The sequence below is a fragment of the Vanacampus margaritifer genome, chromosome 1 (genome assembly GCF_051991255.1).
Source record: "Vanacampus margaritifer isolate UIUO_Vmar chromosome 1, RoL_Vmar_1.0, whole genome shotgun sequence".
Classification (NCBI taxonomy): domain Eukaryota; kingdom Metazoa; phylum Chordata; class Actinopteri; order Syngnathiformes; family Syngnathidae; genus Vanacampus; species Vanacampus margaritifer.
The window spans coordinates 54,111,038-54,131,310 of record NC_135432.1 but is presented as its reverse complement, the minus strand read 5'-3'; the positions used below and the strand labels follow the sequence as shown (position 1 = coordinate 54,131,310).

Below are 20,273 nucleotides of genomic sequence, written 5' to 3'. Positions count from 1 at the left end.
AGATGTTTGAACACTCCTTCCAGATGCCACATACAGTGCTATGTGAATTAAAGAACCCAGTCCCGGTTTACAGTTCATGCTAATGTACACGTATAAAAGACGTGACATTTGGTAAGCAGACTGTTTAGCTTTTAATGTCATATTATGGGGCTATTACATTCCTTGTGGCAAACGGAAGAGTACTTTAAATTCAAGGCAAAAGTGCCTTGTTAGGCTGTAAAAAATACATTTTTTACATTTGTGCCCACTTGCTTGCCGGAAACTCACCGACTCGGGGGGCTTGGCACCAGTCACAGGAGTGTAGACCACCCGGTACTGCAGAACTGGACCTGTGGCATGCTCCCAGCGTACGTTCAGGCTGTTGGTTGTGGGGTTGAATACTTGAATGTTCCTGACAGGTCGACGCTCCACTGCAGAGCCAGTAATGGTGGAAGGTGGTTGAGGAGACGGATTCATTAGGTGAGAGGTCAGGGTTCGGAAAAGTAAGACAGAAGGTGGAGTATGAAGAGAGGATTGTTGGACAGAGTGAAGAGTGATGACAGAGCAAGGTGAAAGGGCAGCAGTGCAAGTGTTTGCACAAAGATGAGAGAGGATGAGACAAAACAGACCAGTTAGCTCTTACACCATTAATCTACAGATGTCCCTGAAGCCTGAAGCACATGTACTTCGATGTTCTTCAATGTAATACAATTACAAGGACAAATGTGTTGAAACAGACTTTTGGGGGTTGAGCTTGACACTTCCATTCCGCCTCAGTCTTCATTGTTCAGTATGCTAATACATTTGCGACACTATGCTAGCACTAGCGGCGCTACAGAAAAAGTTTAGGAAATTTCTGCTTCTTTACTTTAATGTTAAGGTACATAATTCTATTAGAAATGAGACTTTTAGCTAAGTGGATTGTGAAGATTGTGGAGAATATTGCAATGTACCAACCAAAGGTATAGAAACACAACATGCTATTTTTAGCCATGTGTTGCCATGCCGTGATTTTAAATCTCTTCGAACAATGAGGGCCCAACATTACTCCAGGTACTGAAAATTGTACCTGCTGGTACATGTTTTCACCACGGAACTACATCAATACATCCCATGAGAAAAAGAGACAAATTCACTTGTGTTTATCTTTAAAATGTTACTTAACAGGAAACTTCTATGCGATGAAAGGGGAAAGGATGCACAAGGTGTATAAGCAGACGCTCGCATTCAAAAATCCAAAGCAGATGTTTAGAGCTTTTGTGCCGCTCCTCCATTATAACCCCATAAACGCAGGGGAGGAAACACAGGGGGTTAAACACACAGAGTACTTCCGTACTTTCACAGGCTAAAGCTGGTTGCTTGTATCTCCTTTGAGTTTTTAAAGCACAATAAATACTTAGTGAATGCTTAGAGAAGATCCTGAAGTTGAATGAGACTGATTAAAAGCACTGTAGTTGACAATATCATCGCCGCAAAGTCAACATAAATGTGATGTAAAAAGTCAGTTTTTACAGGCATTTGGTTAGATTAGTGAAACATAAATGGGATAGGTTAAGAAAAACATAAAAAATATTCTATGGACTATTTGAACTAAATGGAAATAATAGGCACTACGCGTGACCTTATTCAAGTGAGTCTAAGGCCATAAAGAACATAAAGCTCCCTATTCATATGAGCACCCCCCCCCCCCCCTCCTCTTCACTTTTCCCCAAAGGAGAGCAATTAGTCAATGTATCCCCTCCCTTGATACCCCAAGCCCACCATTATCGTGACCACCACCCATCATTCCAACCTATAAATGGACAATATTACGGTAAAGAAAGAGGAGACACCATTTAAGGTTGCCAGCTGAGCAATTCCTTCCTACGCAATCACCCCACAAAATGCTGAATCATTCAAGGGTGGAGGTTGGCGGTTTGAAGTTGTAGCCTTGCTCCAATCCTTGCTCCACATTTTGCTGAATCAGCTGCTCATGTTTTTTGATTGATCTACTGAGAAGTATACAATCAGTTTTTCGTTGTTTTTGTGATATCATGATATTAATTAAAGGGGCTGTATGGAAAAGTGTTTACAAAGTTCACTCTGGTGAGGCATGAATTGATTCCTGTTTTTAACAAAGTAAAAGAGAAGATCAGATCACTCAGTTAAAATATTATTTTAAAGATTCAGTACTTGATATTCAATTGACTCTGATCATTTATATCGATCAACCATTTTGTATATTGAGGCAAATGCATTTGTCATCAATACACAAAATAATAAACACATTTGAACGTGCATATGTGTGAATATCAAGAATGGATGGATGGATCAGGCCTTTGGATTAATGGATGGATCAGTAAATGCAATAGATGGATGAGAGAATGAAATGATGTATAAATGAAGATGACTGGATGATGGAATGGACTTTAAAAACAAGAAATTCTCAACCCATGCGCATTTGAACTCTGTCATCAGCCATTTAACATGACTTTAGTTGGATCATTCTCATGAAAATGGTTGGGATAAGCAGCAAGAGTGACAGCCAACCCCACTAGAGTTGGCCTCACTTGATGATGATGATGATGATGATAGTGACAATAATGACGACGATGATGATGATGATAGTGATGATGTTTGACAAATGAACAACGGCCATATAAATAAAGCATGCTTTCACTTAAAAATGGAAAACATAATTTTCCCTTTGGCATATTTACTTACACGAACCACCACTCCCGGACACTATGGATGCAAAAATAGAAAGGTATAATGGATGTAGCCTTCATTGAAATCTTACTCAGAAAGTTTATCAATAACTGATTCCATAAATACAAACTGTCTTGCAACGAGGATGGGAAAAAAAGATTAAACTACTGGAATATATATATATATATATATATATATATATATCAATTTGATTATACACAGGCTGAACTTACGTGTTTTGCCATTTTCCGACATGCGCTGTCCCTCTCCAACAGAGTACACAGGAACCACAGTTACAGTATAGATGGTATCGGATTGAAGGTCCTTCAGCACGGTGTTCAATGTGTTGCCAGATACTTGGACCTGAAGGAGTAACAACAAAAGATATACTTCAAGGGAAGATCTGACTAGTGGAGGCAGTCTCGTAAAAGTGGAAAGTGGGGTATGGGAAAAGGGAGACTCCAAATGAAAGGTTCAATTTCAAGAATTTTCTTCTTGTATTAACATTCCAACCTTATTGAAGACCCATAAATCAGTTATCTTTACTGCTTATCCTATTTGGGTCACGGCATGGACTGAAGCCTACTCATCTGATTTAAGACACTGCAAATGGGTTTTGAGTCAGAGTTGATTCCAACAGCACAAGAGTCAGCTACACCAAAAGCTATACTACCAATATAGCAACTTTCTGTAAATTATGCATGCTTTTCTTACAAATATTTTAATGAACAAATTCTACTATAAGACCCAATGATGATGTGGTAACTTGTGGCCCTCCCTGCTTACCATGTCTTCCCGGCCTCCAGCTGCAGGTTCATAGAAGATTCTATACTGTCGCACGTTGCCATCAGCAGGCTCCCACTGGACATTCAGGGTGCTAGTCGTGGGGTCAGTGACCTGCAGGTTCCTGACACCACCCAGAGGCTCTGAGGTAAAAGAAAGCAACTCAATACCAACGTATAATCACATTTAACTGTCAGACTCCTGGTTATTGTTCCAATCCAATTCAAATCATATTTTACACAACTCACACATGCCTCCTTAACCACTGTAAAAAAAAATCATTAAGGAGCTATACAGAAGCAAATTATAAACATCTTACTGGTTGTGCCAAGTCCAACGAGTTCATTGCTGACTCCTCGGGGGTAAATTGCCACCACACTGATGGAATATTCAGTGTCAGGGGTAAGCTTGGGCATGAAGAGACTGGTCTTCTTCCCTCCAACTTGGGCCTATTAGGGAAATAAGGGACATTTTAGGATATTCTCTTTATATTTAAATACAAAATCATGTGATCAAGTACGACAGTGCTATCAAATGTTGACGGATCAAATGTAAACCGGATCAATGTGCTTCCAAGATGTACCACAAATATGGGACCTTTACAATCTTGGGCAAAAAGGAAAAAAAAGACAATTTGACAATTTTTCGTCTCTTGTGTATATAACGTCAAATGTGCCTGGCATAAAGAAACCAGTACAATATTGCCCAAGCTACGGCATCTTCGCCAAGGTAACTAAGATGGCAAAAAATCTAATTGGAGGGTAGCCACATTTCATCAGGTTCCGAAAAGGAACACAGTCCATTTAGATTGCAAATGTAAGCAAAGCCATGCGAGGTTGAAGGTGCAGACGGCATTTCGTGAAAAAGGCAAATCTAAGTTTGCGTCCTCCATCCAGTAAAATCGTTTCAGGACATCTTTGTGGTATTGAATTCGATACCACAGTGGAATAACTATTTTATGTGGGGCTCAAATCGCATATCGTCACCCTCTTAAAATAATTGCCTAGGTCATGTTTTCGTAAGAATTATTGTTTTTCCCAAATCACCTCCTCATGATGCAAATAGCTCAATGTTTTGTGACATAGGCAATTATTTTAAGAAGGCGTTGATATATGTATATTAAGTGACGATAAAAAAATTCACTCTCAAGTATGCCGAATAGCAAATTAGATTGGGCCGCTCTCTGTATACTGCTTGAATGCATGCAAGGGTACAATTTAGAATTCCCTATAAGCCTGCATTGTGAAAGCAATGCCAACCAATTGAAATTAACATTAAACCGCCATCCAGTAAGAATATCACGAAGAGTGCCCAAGACCAGCAGCACAAAGTCTCCACTGCTCGGAAACATTGAAGGAGAAGAAAAGAAGAGAAAAAAAACCTCAGATGGGTCCATCAAACTTCCAAACAACATCTTAAAAGATTTGACTTGGAGTAAACTATATTAATGCAAAACTGCTGCTGCTGTGTTGAAGCAATGCACAAATATTGTTTGGAGGAGACTGCTCTGAATGAAAGGAACAAACCTACTGATTGAGTTAAAAATCGAGAGAGCCAATTTGACTGCTGTAAGATGGCTTGTGTCCTGCCAAATAATGAAATTTGTTTACTGCCAAACTTTTAATGCAATACATACATACATATAAATACATGTAATACCATAAATCCTTTTTTTTATTTTCATTCTTTGGCACTTATTGGAAATATCCCATTTTCAAACAAATTGAAAACATTACCCGTCTGTTGCTATTCCACTTGTAGAGCAACTCAGAAGTAATCCTAATTAACCTTAACATTTGGGTTGACTTTCACTTCTGTTAATACAGATAATAATGGATATGACCAAACAGTCTTCATCGGAGCTTAGCGTTTGACTTACAGTCTGGGTCCTGCCTCCAGAAGTGGGAACATAGGTGACCCTGTAGTTCTGGACACGGCCTGGAGCTGGGTTCCACCTGGCATTCAGGGTTGTGATAGTTTCGTTGTACACAACCAGGTTGGTAGGAGGAGCAAGAGGTGCTGAAGAGTACATACATAACAATTATGACCTTGTCAGAATGATTGGTTATCCTTTTCACACCAGAGCTGTTGCTTCATCATTCCTTTAAAACAGTTTTTTAAAGACGCTGTCCTTGATATTCAAGCCATTGACTCTGATTGTTTACACGTCAATGAATCCAAATGTATTTCTCATCAGAACGAGATAACCAACATATTGGAATGTGCATGCTTCATGTGAATATCAAGGATTGCTGTTTTAAAGGAGAAAAAAAATACTCATCCAAGGGATGGTATCTTTTCTGAAGCAGGTATGGACTAGTCAGGGCAATGGATAAATGGATGGATGGATGGAACGATGGAATGATGGATAAATGAATGATGAATGAATGATGAAATGGACTTCAAAAACAAGATTGCCAATCCTGTGTGGCACCACATGCACACCTGAACTCCGTTTTCAGCCATTTAACATGACTATAGTTACTGTAACATCCTGGGAATAACACTCATTTTTTGCCTGTATTTTATATTTATTTTTGCCCAATTTGAGGATGGGAGTATTATACTGGGGGCTTAATAAGAAATTAAACTTTGTCACAGAGTTAAGCAAAGTAAATAAATAAAAATAGCGAACTGAAATACAACAAGATTTTCGAAAAAATATTCTGAAAGACCTTAATCATTGGTATGGGAAAAGAGCGTAATTTTTAACCTGGATTTAAAAGCATTAGCATTAGGGTAATTTGGGCAGTGCCGTATTATGGACTGGTGTTTGTTATTCACAGGATTTTTACAGTAAATCATTCTCAAGAAGAGAACTGGGATAAGCAGAAGGGCAACAAGAGCACAGATGCAAGATGGATAGCACTTCAAGTAACCAGCTGTGTCAGCGGCAGCACAGCCGGCCTTGCTTGATGATGATGATGATGATGATGATGATAATGATGATGATGATGATGATGTTTGACCAATGTACAACAGTGCAGATTGGCCAAAATAATAAATCATGCTTTCATCACTTAAAAAGGAAAATTATCATTTTCCTTTTGACACATTTACTTACACGGAATACTTCTCCTGGGCACTACAGAGGCAAAAATAAAAAGATATAATGGGCGCACCCTTCACTGAACATAACACGCAGAATATTATCCACCATTGACAAAACCTTTCAGCAAGATACCACATGGACATTGAATGCATGTTCATTTGTTCTCATTACTGTCATCTTACATGTACGCTCAGTGCCTAGCAAGTCTTCGCTCTCAGACTCATCTGGATAGATGGCGGTGACTGACACATCATAGGGGGTGTCTGGCTCCAGGTTCTCCAGAACATGAGTTGTGTCATCATGGTTCAGAATGGCCTGATGAGAAAGACAAATCATGTGAGACGGTTCTTTAAAAAACAATTGAGGAACAAATAAGACAAGCATTGAAATATACTTGCAGTTGTTTTTAAGAAATATGTGCAAACGTACATATTGGAAGTTGTTGTCTCCCCTCTTTGTCCAGCCGATGCGGTAGAGAGCTACATCAGGAGCTCCATGCTCCCAGGTAGCTCTGAAGCTGGTCTGGGTAACCTCTGAGAATCGAAGGTTCTTTGGGGCAGGAACCACATCTAAAAGATGGAAGATTGGAAGTTAGGGTGACTTTTCACCAAGTTAACAAAAACTTCACTCTTTGTCATTGTAGTTGTGTTGTATTTTCATTCTTACCTGTGATTCCTTCACCCAACATAGTCCGGCCAGGACCTTCATCATAGATTGGAGTAACAGCCAGGGTATACTCAGTCTGCGAGATCAGGTTGTCTAGTACTGTAGTGGTCCGTGTTCCCCCCACTTCCAGCTGTAAACATTATTATTGCGTAACATTATTCCAAATTTCTAAACTGACTTCAGATTTTTGTTCACAGTTTTTTCCCCCCAAGTCTTGCATACGTTCCCAGTTTTAAGAAACTTAATTTGGAATCCAAATCAGACAAAACAACATTTTTATGTGTCTGTGTTTTGAGTGGCATGCTCTCGCTGAGTGGGTAGGAATCCAATGATCCATAAAGCCAACATTTTGCTATTTTCTGGCCAGAACACTTTTTCCCTTACTCACTACATTTTTCATAATCAAACTGACAGGCCACGAGACACATCCACATATGTTTCCAGAACAAGAATTCTCCCAAAATGGAAAAGCAACCCTGTGGTCTATCCATTCAACAACACCATTACCCACCTTTGATTCTGGTAAAACCATACTGTCTTAACCTTTTCAAGGTTTTTGCAGGTATCATCAAATCTAATGTAATGTTTGTCATGCCATTTTGTAATGCAACCTAAAGCTAATGAAATGCCCACATTGTACTGCATAAACACATAAACACGCAATGAATGAATATACTTAGGGCTGTCATAAATAATCGCACGATTTTCATAGCTAACTCGTGATTAATCATGAATTAGTCGGATGTTATATCTGTCCTAATTTACAATAAAATATTTTATTCAAGTTTGTCATATTCTTGTTAATTAAAGGTGCATTCTGCCATTTAAAAAGGTATTTCTACATCATGCATGCTCCACCCACATGCGCAGATGAGTACAAAGAGCCCTGACTGTTTTACTCTGACTGCACCTATCAGCTTTTATCTTCCCTTTATAGTGGAGTGCGGACCCTCACACTCCACATTTTCTTTGTGGAGGGGAGTGGTGGAGTGGTGGAGTGGTGGAGGGTGACGTAAAGCGCGTCCCCGCGTATTAGCGGACATGTGGCATGCGCTTAAGATCATGCACGTACTCGCACGTGCGGTTACGCTTTGGGCCAGAGGTGGCAGTCGTGAGTAAAAAAGTGACAAACTGCACAAAGATCCTTTAAAATAAAAGTGGACACGTGGTTACCAAATTCAAATGTGGTTGTATCTTTTAGCTCATTGATAAAGTAATTTAATAAGTGATTAACAAAGCTACAATTAAGTTATGGTTACAAGGAGTGTGAAACATTGAGTCATAGATTTATGTTGAGGTATTTTTTTGCCACTGGATTGTATTAGTGTTGCATGTTGGATGTTGGTGACAGAAACACTACATTTTGTTTTTCAAATTCATAGGTATTGCACCTCTTAGAAACCAGGACATTTTGTTCATTGTAAATTACAATTGGTCACCAGTTCCCATCAACACATATATTTTTATCACATTTATTATTGCTTAATTGTGTCATAGTGACTCCTTTACACAACATTGTATGTGAAATAAAGAATGAACAATTTTTTATATATATATTTTTTAAATGCCTCTGGCACTGTATTTAATGTTTTTTAAGGTCATTTAATTAATTTAATGGCTTTTTTTTTTAATGACCCGCTGGAACCCTGCTAGACGCAAACATTTTGAAAGTTCATACAAATAGATGCTGACTGAGACGTCACTCAGCAAGTTTTCAGTGATATTAGATCCCCACTGAAAAATAAATAAATAATCAAACTCACCTCCTTAGCTTCTCCAGTCTCGGGCTTATAGGTGATGAGGTACTTGCGGACAGGACCAGGAGCAGCGTCCCAAATCAGCCTCATAGAGCTATGAGTGATATCCTGGACCCTTAGTTCACCCACAGGTGGCAAGGGCACTGAACAAATATATCATAGTCAGCCATAAATGCTGTCTAAAATGGGCCCGCTTGACATTTTCAGGATTGTGCTCAATCAGAAACATTATCATCTGAATTCAGTTGCTACTTGCTACTTACAGGTGACTCCCTGTTGTGTCAGTGGCTGACTGGCTTCCGCCCCATGTAGGGCCAAGAGGGATAGCGAGTAGGCTGTGTTGGGGAATAGTCTCACTAGCTGAACCTCAGTTGTATCGCTGGCCACTCTGATCTGTAGGAAAACAACACAAAGTTGGAGATAAAAGTGAATACATGACAAAGGTCAGACACCTGTGAGACACATTTGGTTCACTGTTTTGAGCACCTCTCAGAACAAATTCAGATGCTCCCTGGGCTGAGTGAGATCATACATGATCACACCCACCTTTTTATAAGAATGTTACTTCTCCTTTGAGACACATTACTGGTAGCTGTGTGTGTCATTTAACAAAGACTGTTCACGAGTGTTAATCATTTGTATGTACTTTCCTTTTGAAAGAATGAGTGTTTGTATATTTGGAATAGCATGAGATCAACAGGGGACAGGCATTTACCTCCTGCTCGACTGTAGGTTCCGTGGCATTAATAGCTCTGTAGAGCAACATGTAACCTGTAGCACTTGGTACCGCCTCCCATCTCACTCTCATTGTGGTCATCTGCTCATCAAAGACGTCCATCCTTCTCACAGCAGGAAGAGGCACTGCAGAGTAGACAGTGAGGAATTATGTGATAACATAATAATGCTGTTGGACAGTCTTTTTTTTTTTTAAACTGGTGTCTCTACACTGTCTTTTATTGGCAATAATAAATCTTGTTTTCTAGAGTGCCAATAAAATTGCAATGAGCCACTTGAATAAATAAGTCAAAAAGAGGCTCAAACCACATGGCAAGCATGTACAGTCAGTTGTTTGTAAATGTACTTGATGAAGTTAGTATTGTCATTTTGCAGCCATATAATTCAGTCATTTAGGTAATAAAAAAAAGTGCATACAGTAACTCCATATGTGGACTAGCGTCCCAATAAAACAAATACTAATCCAATTACTCCCCTCTAGTCTCTTCTTCATCTTTGGATGAACTGAAAGCTCTAATATGATTGAACACGTAAATCTAATATCACTGCATGTGCACCAGGAACTCTGCACCAGGATCCTTTCTTGTCATACAAAACACCATGTGACAAAGATTCCACTTAGGTTCTGTTTTTTTAGCCAGAATTAAACATGTTGGTCACTTTTTATAAAACTGTCATAAAAGAGTGGTTGAGGTGGCGGAAAAGTTGCTAATTAAAGCCAGCAAATCACTAAGTTGGCAACAGTGATGGATAAATATTTAATTTAATTCAGTTGAATTTGGTTATGTTGCTTAAGAATTATGATGGGGCTCTCTGGATCTCCTGTATTATGGGAACTTGGACCCAAAAACTTTGAAAACCCCCGCCTTAGTATGTTTGATTCAGGCAGCATCTTGGTTAAATAGCGCATCTGTGTCTCAGTTCTCGAGCTTGCATAGTTTTCCCGTGCTAGAATGACCTATTTCTCAGAGTAATCTGGCTTCCTCCCACATTTCAAAAACATGCAAGTAACAATAATTGAAGACTCTAAAATTGTCCATAGCTGTGAATATGAGTGTTAATGGTTGTCTATGTGCCCTCTCTCCCAAATTCAGCTGGGATGGGCTCCAGCTTACCAGAGGAGATTGAGCACAAGTGGGAAAGAAAATGGATTGGCGACAGTCACACACAAATCAAAGTCAAAGACAGTAATTAACATAGGGAAATGTTTTTTAAAATGAAAAGGCCGAAAGGCCATGTGTGATCAGCCTACTGCTTCAATTGTTTGATCTCATTGGGAAAGTGTCTATGTTTTCTTTTCACTCCATCTGGCCAAAGCTACTGTATGATGATAAAAGTCTTGTGAGCCTATCTTTAATGTTGACATTATTTGGCGATGACGATCGGAGTTTACATTCCCACTGGAAACTTTGACCATAAATGGAATGGATGTTTAAAAATGTCTTTAATCAAACACTTCATGCTGAGTAGTAAACCAAAACCCCAGAGAGAAAAAAACTTACATGTGGTCTCGACGCCCTTCAGTGGCTCGCTGGTCTCTTCTCCCACTATGGAGTAGACGTTAACCAGATACTCAGTCAAAGGGTCGAGCTGCTGGAGTACCACTGTGTTCTGAGTGCCATCCACAAGCACCTAATAACAGAGAGAGGTCATTTAGACCGAATCTGAATTTTCGGATTCGAGTGCAAAGTGCAGTGTAAAGCGGTTTGAACATATGGTGTAGATAAAGTGCACTCCATTTACCATTATGATCAAATTGAATGTTTCTTTTTTTTTGGACTGTTAATTTCCCCCCCCGCAAAAGTGCATTTAATAACCCATTCGAATGGATTCAGGATTTGATGTTTAAATGGCATATGCGAACATAGATTTGGGGGGCGAATCGAGGCTATATAACTAGCAATCTAGATCTCTAATATTATTTGAAAAGTAGTGGTTGTGCACACAGGAGGTAATAGCACAAACAGAAAAGCTTTACACTCAACAGTCACATGTACACATTGTTGCCAACTACCCAGTAATGAAAGTAGCTAGAAGTATCCTCAATTTGCATAATTGACAATTTGCATGTAATAGTAAGCATAGCATTACGAGAGAGGAATAACATTGTGGGAGAGGCAAAAAGTGAGTAAAAAACACACCCTAAAGAACACCAGAAAAAGTCGCTAGTCACGTTTGACAACAACAACAAAATGTCGCTAAGAGGCTTTGGAAAGTCGTCAGATTTAGCGAGAAAGCCGCCAAGTTGGCAACACAGCATGTAGAATGAGATTCCCTACACACAAATGATGCTGATTTACAAAATAATAATGTTTGCTTTGGCACTGCTTGATAACTAATAATGTAATACAATGTTTATTATTGTTCTTGTAGTTTTCAGTGGTATACAAAATATGCAGGTACTAATAACACTAGGAAATAAATAAATGAATACCACTGCAGTGGCAAGCAAAAATAATACACATTTTTCCTTATTATGCATTTAAATTTTTTTAATTTGATTAATTTGGGCCTATTTAGATTGTGCAGGCATACCTTATACTTTGTATACCGTAAATTGTTTTACCTCATCAGATTTGGGTTATCAGTTAATTAAGAAAAATGAGCATGTCATGTCAATATACTTAAGAATTCAATTTTTCCAGTGCTGTTATTGTTCATGAGGTCATGATGATATGGTTTCTATTCCAAACTGAGACCTGTGTGTTAATGTTTCCTGGCCCTTCATCCGATCATAATGTTATTGGACACCCATTCAGCAGGAGGCCAATACAAACAGGAGGTTGGAAATTGAAGTTTTCGAACAGTATCCCATTAGATGCTGAAACAGTGGCTCATTACATTCAGTATTTTAGGCCAAACTTCTCTCAAGACCGCAACTCTCGGGAACTGCACTTAACCTTTATGTGTTATGAGAATGAAATACTGGCCACATTTTTGGTAGTCTAAGCGTTATATAGTTACCTGTTGTGTGATTCCTGATTCAGACACATATTCCACACGGAATTTTTCCACTGGGTCCTCAGGGGCAATCCATGTGGCTCGGAAAGAACTGTGAGTCACCTCAGATGTTACCAGATTAGTTGGCGCATCGGGCGGACCTCCTTTAGCAGACGGAAAGTGCAAGACAAACCACCATGGTCAGCATTATATGCCTACTAAAGTTGTTTCCGACGTGGGTTAGCACCTGCAAATTCTCATAAACTGGAAAGTGGCAACTTCCTCAGACCACAGCCGATTCTCAACTCTTTAATTTAAGTTGCATGCATTTTATCTAGTGGCAATGTGCAGGTATTTCTAATTGTTTGACTCTTTCTAGCTTCTACATCACACTTAATAGTAAGCCAAATAACCTATTTGGACAAAAGTAATGGGACTTTTTTTGCCTTTATACAATTTACAGGAACTGAGACTGGAGAAATAAATGGAATTGCAGCAGCTTCCAATCTTCCGACAAGATTTTGGAATGCGTCTGTGGAATCCTTTTCCACTCATCCAGAAGAACACTTGAGGTCAGAGATCGCTGATGTTGGATGAGAGGTCCTGGCTCAGAATGTCTTTTCTCGTTCATCTCTAAGGTGTTTTATGGGGTTGAAGTCAAGGCTCATAAGGTCCATACCAAACTTATCCAGGCATGCCTTTATGAAGCTTAGTGCACTGGGGCCCAATCATGTTGGAACAGATAAGCGCCTTCACCATAATGTTCCCACAAAGTTATGGAGAAGCATAGTATGTTCAAGAATACCTTAAAATGATGCAACAATATGGGGAACCAGGGGTAATTGTAACCTTTTAAACAACCTTATCATGATACAAGATCAATTAAAAAAATCTGCAATTGTATGAACTCCTAAAGTGAGTTTAATGATAAAAACTTAGAGTGCCCAAACGTCTCAGATTAATGGGACAGTCTTGAGCCTTGTTTCCTGAGTCCTGCTGGATTTCACCAGTCCCATTGTTTTGTCCCTCTTACATGCAGGTCCCATTCTGGCGTCTCATTTTTAACATTTAGCATTAGCTAAAGTAGTAACCCAACCACCGGTCACCAGATTGACTAGTGAATAAACTTGTTATAAATAGTCCCTGGTAAGCGAATTGCGGTGTCCCGGATTTTAATATTGAAAATCTGGTCATCCTGTGAAAACTGATACACACCTGGTCCCTTTACACTGTTACAAAGGTTGTCAGTTAGCCTGTCCACGATGTCCAGCAGGAAGGAGAAGTCGGCCACATTGTACATGTGAATGTCATCCGGATCCGTGGCAATGGACCTCAGCTCATTCTCATCAGCGTTCTTCACACCTGAAATGTAATATACACTTGAGCTACTATCATAATAGCAAAGTCGGTTATCAGTACTATTGTATCATAGTCTTTGGAAACACTTATTTACCGATGGCATAGAGCTCAATGCCCTCATCACGCAGTCTCTGAGAGTTTATAATGACATCATCCTGGGACTTGCCATCAGTGATCAGAACACCAATTTTGCGAGCGTTTGGTCGCATGCCAACGTTTTCTTTGAAATTGTTCTGGAGCAAGTAGTTCAAAGCCAGACCTAGAGGATGTAGGAAATGGATTTGTAAATCAATACATTTCTTAAATGCCGTTTTGTTTAATTTATCTTGATTACATGAACTTAAGTACCAGTCATGGTGTTTCCGCCCTTGTAGGGAAGGTTAGAGATTGCATCCAAGAGGGATTCCCTGGTTTGGTGAGCATCCAAATGCCATTCAGTCTTTGGATCTCCACTGTACTGAGCAAGACCTAAACAACAGACAAACTTTAATTAGACAAACACGCACAACTTTAAAATTGGGAAAATGTTTCATCTTCTGGATAGACTCACCAATTTGGACTCTATTGGGACCGATGTCAAAGACTCCAACCATGCGAGCAATGAAAGAGCGAATTGTCTTAAAGTTGAGACGTCCGATACTCCAGGAGCCATCGACAAGCAGCACAATGTCAGCCTGTGCACTGGTCTTACACATCACATCTGACAGGGCAAAGAGTTCAGTGTCTTCATTGGATGACATTTCATATGAGATGCAAATGCTTATGCATGATTTATCAAAATATAAATGTAGAAGAATGATCATGTTACTTCAGGACATGGAAGTGGTAAAGAAAAGAAGGAAATGAGAGAATATGTTGACAACACATCCAAACAAAAAATGTGAACATCTACACAAGCAGGCAGTAAAGAGCCTCATTATTCTTTCATCCATCTCTGAGGATTATTTTTCCATTTATTTTCCAGGTGTCGTAATTATTGTCCTCTCGTCTTGTTGCATGTCAGGGCAGTGTCTCTTGGCAGTGTTTTTTTTTTTTTTTTTTGCAGCTGTGTGTTCATCCCAAGGGCAAATCAGGAAAATAAAGCCATAATAGCCCATGACATATCAAAGGCAGAAGGAACTCCCATGCCCTCCTTCGCAGCCAGATAATGTTCAAATGGTGTTTTCCAAACGTGAGCTGGAATCCTCAGCACCTAAAAGGAGCCAGCAGATGTGCAACTGGCACAGGCAGATGTTGCACTAACTGCCAGTGTCTGCAACTGAACACAGGTTACATATTTGATTTACAGCCGGGTCATTCCCTCACCCCCCACAACAAAAATAATATATAACAATCTCACAACAAACAAGCAGATCAAACAAATAGAGATGCGATACAAGTAGTAAACACTTCTAAACTGCTTCAGGTGCAAAAACAAAAGGACTGATATCCAACAGGAGAGATTTATTTTTAGCTCTTCTGTTGCTTTGAAGTAGACAGCTCTTTATCTGTCTCCATATTAGGAATGGCCCTGTCAAACTGGCCTACAAAACACGTCATTATTCCATTACAGTACTCATATTTAAGTGCTGCCCTCTGACTCAGAAAGTAATAAAACATTTTGAAACCGAAATACGTGAAATATACACGGACCAAGTCTGCACTTGGACTGAAAATTGAAGGTGTAATCCCAATGTGACACACTGCAGACAGCAGGAAGTTCTTGATTGATGTGGTACTACTGTAGATTGTTTTTTATTTCACTACAATGTCATGTAGTGGTAAAGTTACCTGGTAGTTCAATAGGAGGTGGCTCAGGTCCACTTGTGAGTGTGGTTTTCTCCTGTCCAGCCAATGGCATACTTTCTCCACCCTCAAACATGCCAAACACGTTCACTTTGTATTCAGTATCAGCTCTACAAAAACCAAAAAAAATAAATCAACAAGTCATGTAATATAAAGTACACAAGATGGTTTCTTAAAAGTTACAAATATTAAAATAACAAATAAAAATAAAATGCAAGATGGTAGGGTAAAGTAGATCTACCTTAACTCCTCCAATACCACGGTGTTGTCATAGGGGCCAACTATAAGCTCTCCCAGGTCAATATCATCCTCTTTAGGATGAAAAATGACTTTGTATCCCTTCACCTGACCAGGCGCAGGGTCCCATGTTACACGGAAACTAGTCTTTGTTGGTTCCGAAGTCTGGAGATTCCTGGGACCTTTGTAGGGGGTCACTGGTAGGGACAGATATGTAAATATTTATTTTATTCTATTTTCATTCTTGCTCTGTGAAAGGGGCTATATAAATACATTTTATTACTGGAAGGCTTACTTACCACAGCAAAGCACGGAAACTAAACAAAAACTAGTACAATGTATAAAGAGATGAATGATGGATTTTCAGAAAAGTTCCCCAACTATGAATTTTCCTGTTGAGTGTAATTCCCCTGGAGTATATCGATGTGCTTTGAAGATTTAAGGATCTTCATTGTCAGGCATAAACCTAAGTCAAAATTTCATATTTTCTCACAAATGTGTACTACTGTATTAGTGCTCCCAACATGGCATGTAGTCTTCACAAATTATTAATAAACCGAAAGCATCTTGAGAGCAACTCTATTAAGTCTATTTAACACTGTCTGAGAAGTTCCGAAAACTCCACCTCCTCCTCACTCAGGAGTCTTGCGAAATTATATCTCCTCAAGATTGAAAGTTGTGACGAGTAATAAAATCTCGATAGACAATGAAGACTGAAAATAGTTAAGTTGGATACATTTAAGTAGTCTGCCTTGTTAAAAATTGATAGCTATCATACTTCATTGCAGAAGGCAGCCTGTTCAGCCAAGTTTGCGTGCAGATGAATTTCCGCCTCTTGCACTGCCTATTCAGCGTTTTCCGTATTGCATCATTCATGGTTCTTGGGAAGATGATGTAAATACAGTGATTAGCTATTCTTAACTATTAAAGTATTTTCTCTTGTCTTGCCAAAGACTTTGATAGGCACTGCCTGAGGCAGTGACAGTCTAATAAACTGTGTAATAAATTATCTTTTTTTTTTTCTTGAGCAAATTAAATTGGTGGAGCTGGGGGCGGGGAATTATTCTGCCTTGAAACTATAATGATTTTATTGTTATTATATTTTATGGCACCCGGGACCAATGTTTGGTATGTAATGTATATTTTTTACGCACGGACATTTGTTGCTGATGAACCATGTCCAACTTCCTTCCTATGGAGCCATTCTCAAAAAATAAAATAAAAGCATCTTTAAACTTATTTAAACTTAACCTTTAGTTTTTTTTCATGAAATGTTGTTGTTTTGGAGATTCGAGGATTGCGTCTGATAGTGACGATATACAGACTATGTATCGCCTGATAGAACAAAAGTCAGATTTCGAAGCCAGACGTAATCAAGGTGAGACAGGATGAGAAGAAGGAAAACTGTCTCTCAGGTCATGCTTTTCATTCTATTTGTTGTATATTTTTTATTGAATTATGTATTTATTTATTTACTTACTTATTTATTTATTTTACATTTAAAACCATTTATATACTAACAAATGAAACAGCATGGTGGAACAGGTTGTGGTTCTGAACTTACATGTTGTTCCTGCGCCTTGTCTTGCTTTGCCCTCTCCGGAACGGTATACCGGCACAACAATGATATCATAGGTGGTGAGGGGAGTAAGGCGTCTCAGCACCGTTGTGGTATTGCCACCGGGCACCTTGGCCGCCAGCTGGCGCCCTCCTGACTGTGGTTTATAAGTAACACGGTAGTTGACCACGTTTCCAGGTGCTGGCTGCCATGTCACCTTCATGCTCTTCTCTGTCTCCTCAGAGACATCGATCACTCTGGCAGCATCCGAGACTGCAAAGAAGAAAAACAAAAAATATTTGTGGTTAGAACAGAAAAAAAGTTGAATGAATGGTTTGATGGAAAATGTACACCACGTTTAGATTCTAACGTGCGCTATGTGTGTACTTAGCAGCTTGTGTTCCGCATTGTGTAAGCATCATGGCTGTCCTAAAGCTTGTCGAAGTCTTTTATCTAGGTATCTGCTTTGTTTCCGCATCAGTAAGAATAACATATTTTATTTTAGATTTTCAAACTATACATTAAACAGGCCTTATATGATTGATTATACATAGCCTGTTGTCTTTGGAACGGATAGTATAGAAAGGGGAAAATATGCATTTGAGAAAATATTGATGACACTCAATGTGTTTTTTTTCAATTGAAATCAGTCTTTTCTGCAGGATTCTGAAGCAAACTCGTGTTAAGTCATCAAAAAGAGTTTGCGGATTTAAATGTAAAAAGCAGAGGTGGGCACTTTGTCTCTTCGTCAAGCCCTCATTGACGGATGCCCACCTTTCGGCGAGTTCTTCCGCATTTTCGGCGAATACTTTATGACGCGAACGCTTGAATAAATACACGTACTGAGCACCAACAGAAGAAGATTTACATCTGATGGTCCTTCTTAGTCTATATTTTTTCCAGGCTTTATGTCATAAGGCACTTGCCGAATATGCAGAAGCACTTTAAGGTGGGCACCCGTCAATGATGGGCTAACCTAACGGCGGAAGTGCCCACCTCTGGTAAAAAGCAGCTTTCTTGTCATTGTTTGTGAAAAGCCAATGACGGTTTGACATTGCTTGACTCATCCTTTCTAACCAACGAGAAACTCATAACACATGAGAAACGATTTGAGGATCCAGTGGAAGAGATAAAAGAAAGGGAGTATGTTAAATCAAAATAATCAACTTACTATCGGTGGTTTCCTCGCCATTCAAGGGCTGACCTTCGCCATGACCATAAACAGCATGCACAGCCACCTGATAACGTGTCTCGGGTGTGAGACCATCCAGAATAGTGGATGTGAGCTCTCCTGGAATTCTCTTTTCTCCAGACTCCGCGGTGAACATAGATTGCCAGGTGATCCGGTACTGACGGACTTTACCCGGGGCCGCAACCCAAGTCACAATAAAAGTGGTGTCTGTGGGGTCTTTGGTCACTAGGTCTCTGGGTGAACCAAGTTCTGTGGATAAATTCAGAGACATAGATATAAATCAATAAAAAGAATGTACAGATACATTTGTTTTGTAATCCCTTCCATCGGGCACTAATGTAGAAAACGACTAAGACGAATTCTACAGTGTCACCAATTAATCCAAACAAACCATCATCACTCATCTGTCTTCCCTTTAACCCTGTAGGATCTATACTACACCATGACCTTCTATTTTTATAAACAAAAACTGTTGAAAAAATCTGCAAAACGAATCACAGATTGCAGATCGTCTGCACCTCTCCTCGCTGCACTTTACTTTTCCAATTTAACAAAGGGAACATGATCCATGATTCTACAATTGCAGATGTTGCACTACCTCATGTCCTCACTTATTTTACAGCTTAGGGATTTTGTTGGTGGTGTTTCATGAGGAGCAGCCAGATGCCGAATGCGGTGAGCCCATGTTGAGACTCTCACCAGTCCAACCTGGCTGAAACATGAGATGCCGTATGACAATCTTTTTTTTCTTCCTTTTTTTTTTTTGCCTTTATCCCTTAATGCTGGTGCTTAATGACAGAGCGGTTTAGCTGGGTGGTAACTGTTAATCACATTTATCCAAAGCAATGGAAAACAAAAAATGTGAGATGCAGCCACTGTGTCTAATTTATGACTCCTTCCTAGCATCCCATCTATCCATTACTGAGGACCTGGAAAGCGATCTGAACAGAAATAACAGCAGAAGATGTTCCAGCCAAGCAGAGTGATCTGCACCTTGAGAGTAGACTTTAGAGATGAGGAGTTCCAGACTTTGAGGACTATGAAAACAGTCAAGGCTACACATACTATAGCCAGACCATCCCAATAACCAGAGTGCCTTTGCCAAATCAACAGCAAAAGATGAAATTGATTGACTGTTCCGGCTGTGTGTGAACCGTGGGTGAAGGGAAAGAACACAGGATGATTGCTTTTGCAGACAGTGGCCCACATTTTGACATTTGCACACAAGTGAAGGGGCCACTCCAAAAGGTAAAGCACGCATGCATGAAACACATGGTTCACAGATTTAGCATAAACTAAATCTGACTTTTTCCACTCTGAAAAGCTCAACCTGAAGACAGCTAGCATAAATCAAATCATGGGCATTCCCTGTAGTACCAGAAATACTGTAATTGTATGTTGATAAAAACATTCAATAGGATCCGGTGGCTTGCTGATAGAGTGGTATTCTCAAATTAAGACAACTAAGGAGAAAAGATGTTGCGGTTTACCTGGGTCAGCGCCGGGTTTTGAACCTTGTGTCCCAAGTTCCAGCTGAATTAG

At 39.5% G+C, this 20,273-nt stretch overlaps 1 protein-coding gene across 1 annotated transcript in view; it reads right to left on the bottom strand.

Annotated features, from left to right (window-relative positions):
* The window catches only part of col12a1a (collagen, type XII, alpha 1a), a 57,745-nt gene that overhangs the window by 24,189 nt on the left and 13,283 nt on the right, over positions 1 to 20,273 (bottom strand). The window contains exons 14-36 of the mRNA XM_077551057.1: positions 18,711 to 18,980; positions 17,546 to 17,812; positions 15,986 to 16,178; positions 15,730 to 15,854; positions 14,510 to 14,659; positions 14,308 to 14,427; positions 14,054 to 14,218; positions 13,816 to 13,962; positions 12,625 to 12,764; positions 11,163 to 11,292; positions 9,641 to 9,786; positions 9,189 to 9,318; positions 8,932 to 9,068; positions 7,169 to 7,298; positions 6,932 to 7,071; positions 6,685 to 6,817; positions 6,515 to 6,535; positions 5,330 to 5,469; positions 3,770 to 3,899; positions 3,454 to 3,593; positions 2,901 to 3,030; positions 2,683 to 2,703; positions 268 to 410 (exon numbers count right to left, since the gene is read on the bottom strand). Of these exons, the coding sequence (XP_077407183.1) occupies positions 268 to 410; positions 2,683 to 2,703; positions 2,901 to 3,030; positions 3,454 to 3,593; positions 3,770 to 3,899; positions 5,330 to 5,469; positions 6,515 to 6,535; positions 6,685 to 6,817; positions 6,932 to 7,071; positions 7,169 to 7,298; positions 8,932 to 9,068; positions 9,189 to 9,318; positions 9,641 to 9,786; positions 11,163 to 11,292; positions 12,625 to 12,764; positions 13,816 to 13,962; positions 14,054 to 14,218; positions 14,308 to 14,427; positions 14,510 to 14,659; positions 15,730 to 15,854; positions 15,986 to 16,178; positions 17,546 to 17,812; positions 18,711 to 18,980 (3,248 nt within the window). The remainder of the gene's footprint in view (positions 1 to 267; positions 411 to 2,682; positions 2,704 to 2,900; positions 3,031 to 3,453; positions 3,594 to 3,769; positions 3,900 to 5,329; positions 5,470 to 6,514; positions 6,536 to 6,684; positions 6,818 to 6,931; positions 7,072 to 7,168; positions 7,299 to 8,931; positions 9,069 to 9,188; positions 9,319 to 9,640; positions 9,787 to 11,162; positions 11,293 to 12,624; positions 12,765 to 13,815; positions 13,963 to 14,053; positions 14,219 to 14,307; positions 14,428 to 14,509; positions 14,660 to 15,729; positions 15,855 to 15,985; positions 16,179 to 17,545; positions 17,813 to 18,710; positions 18,981 to 20,273) is intronic.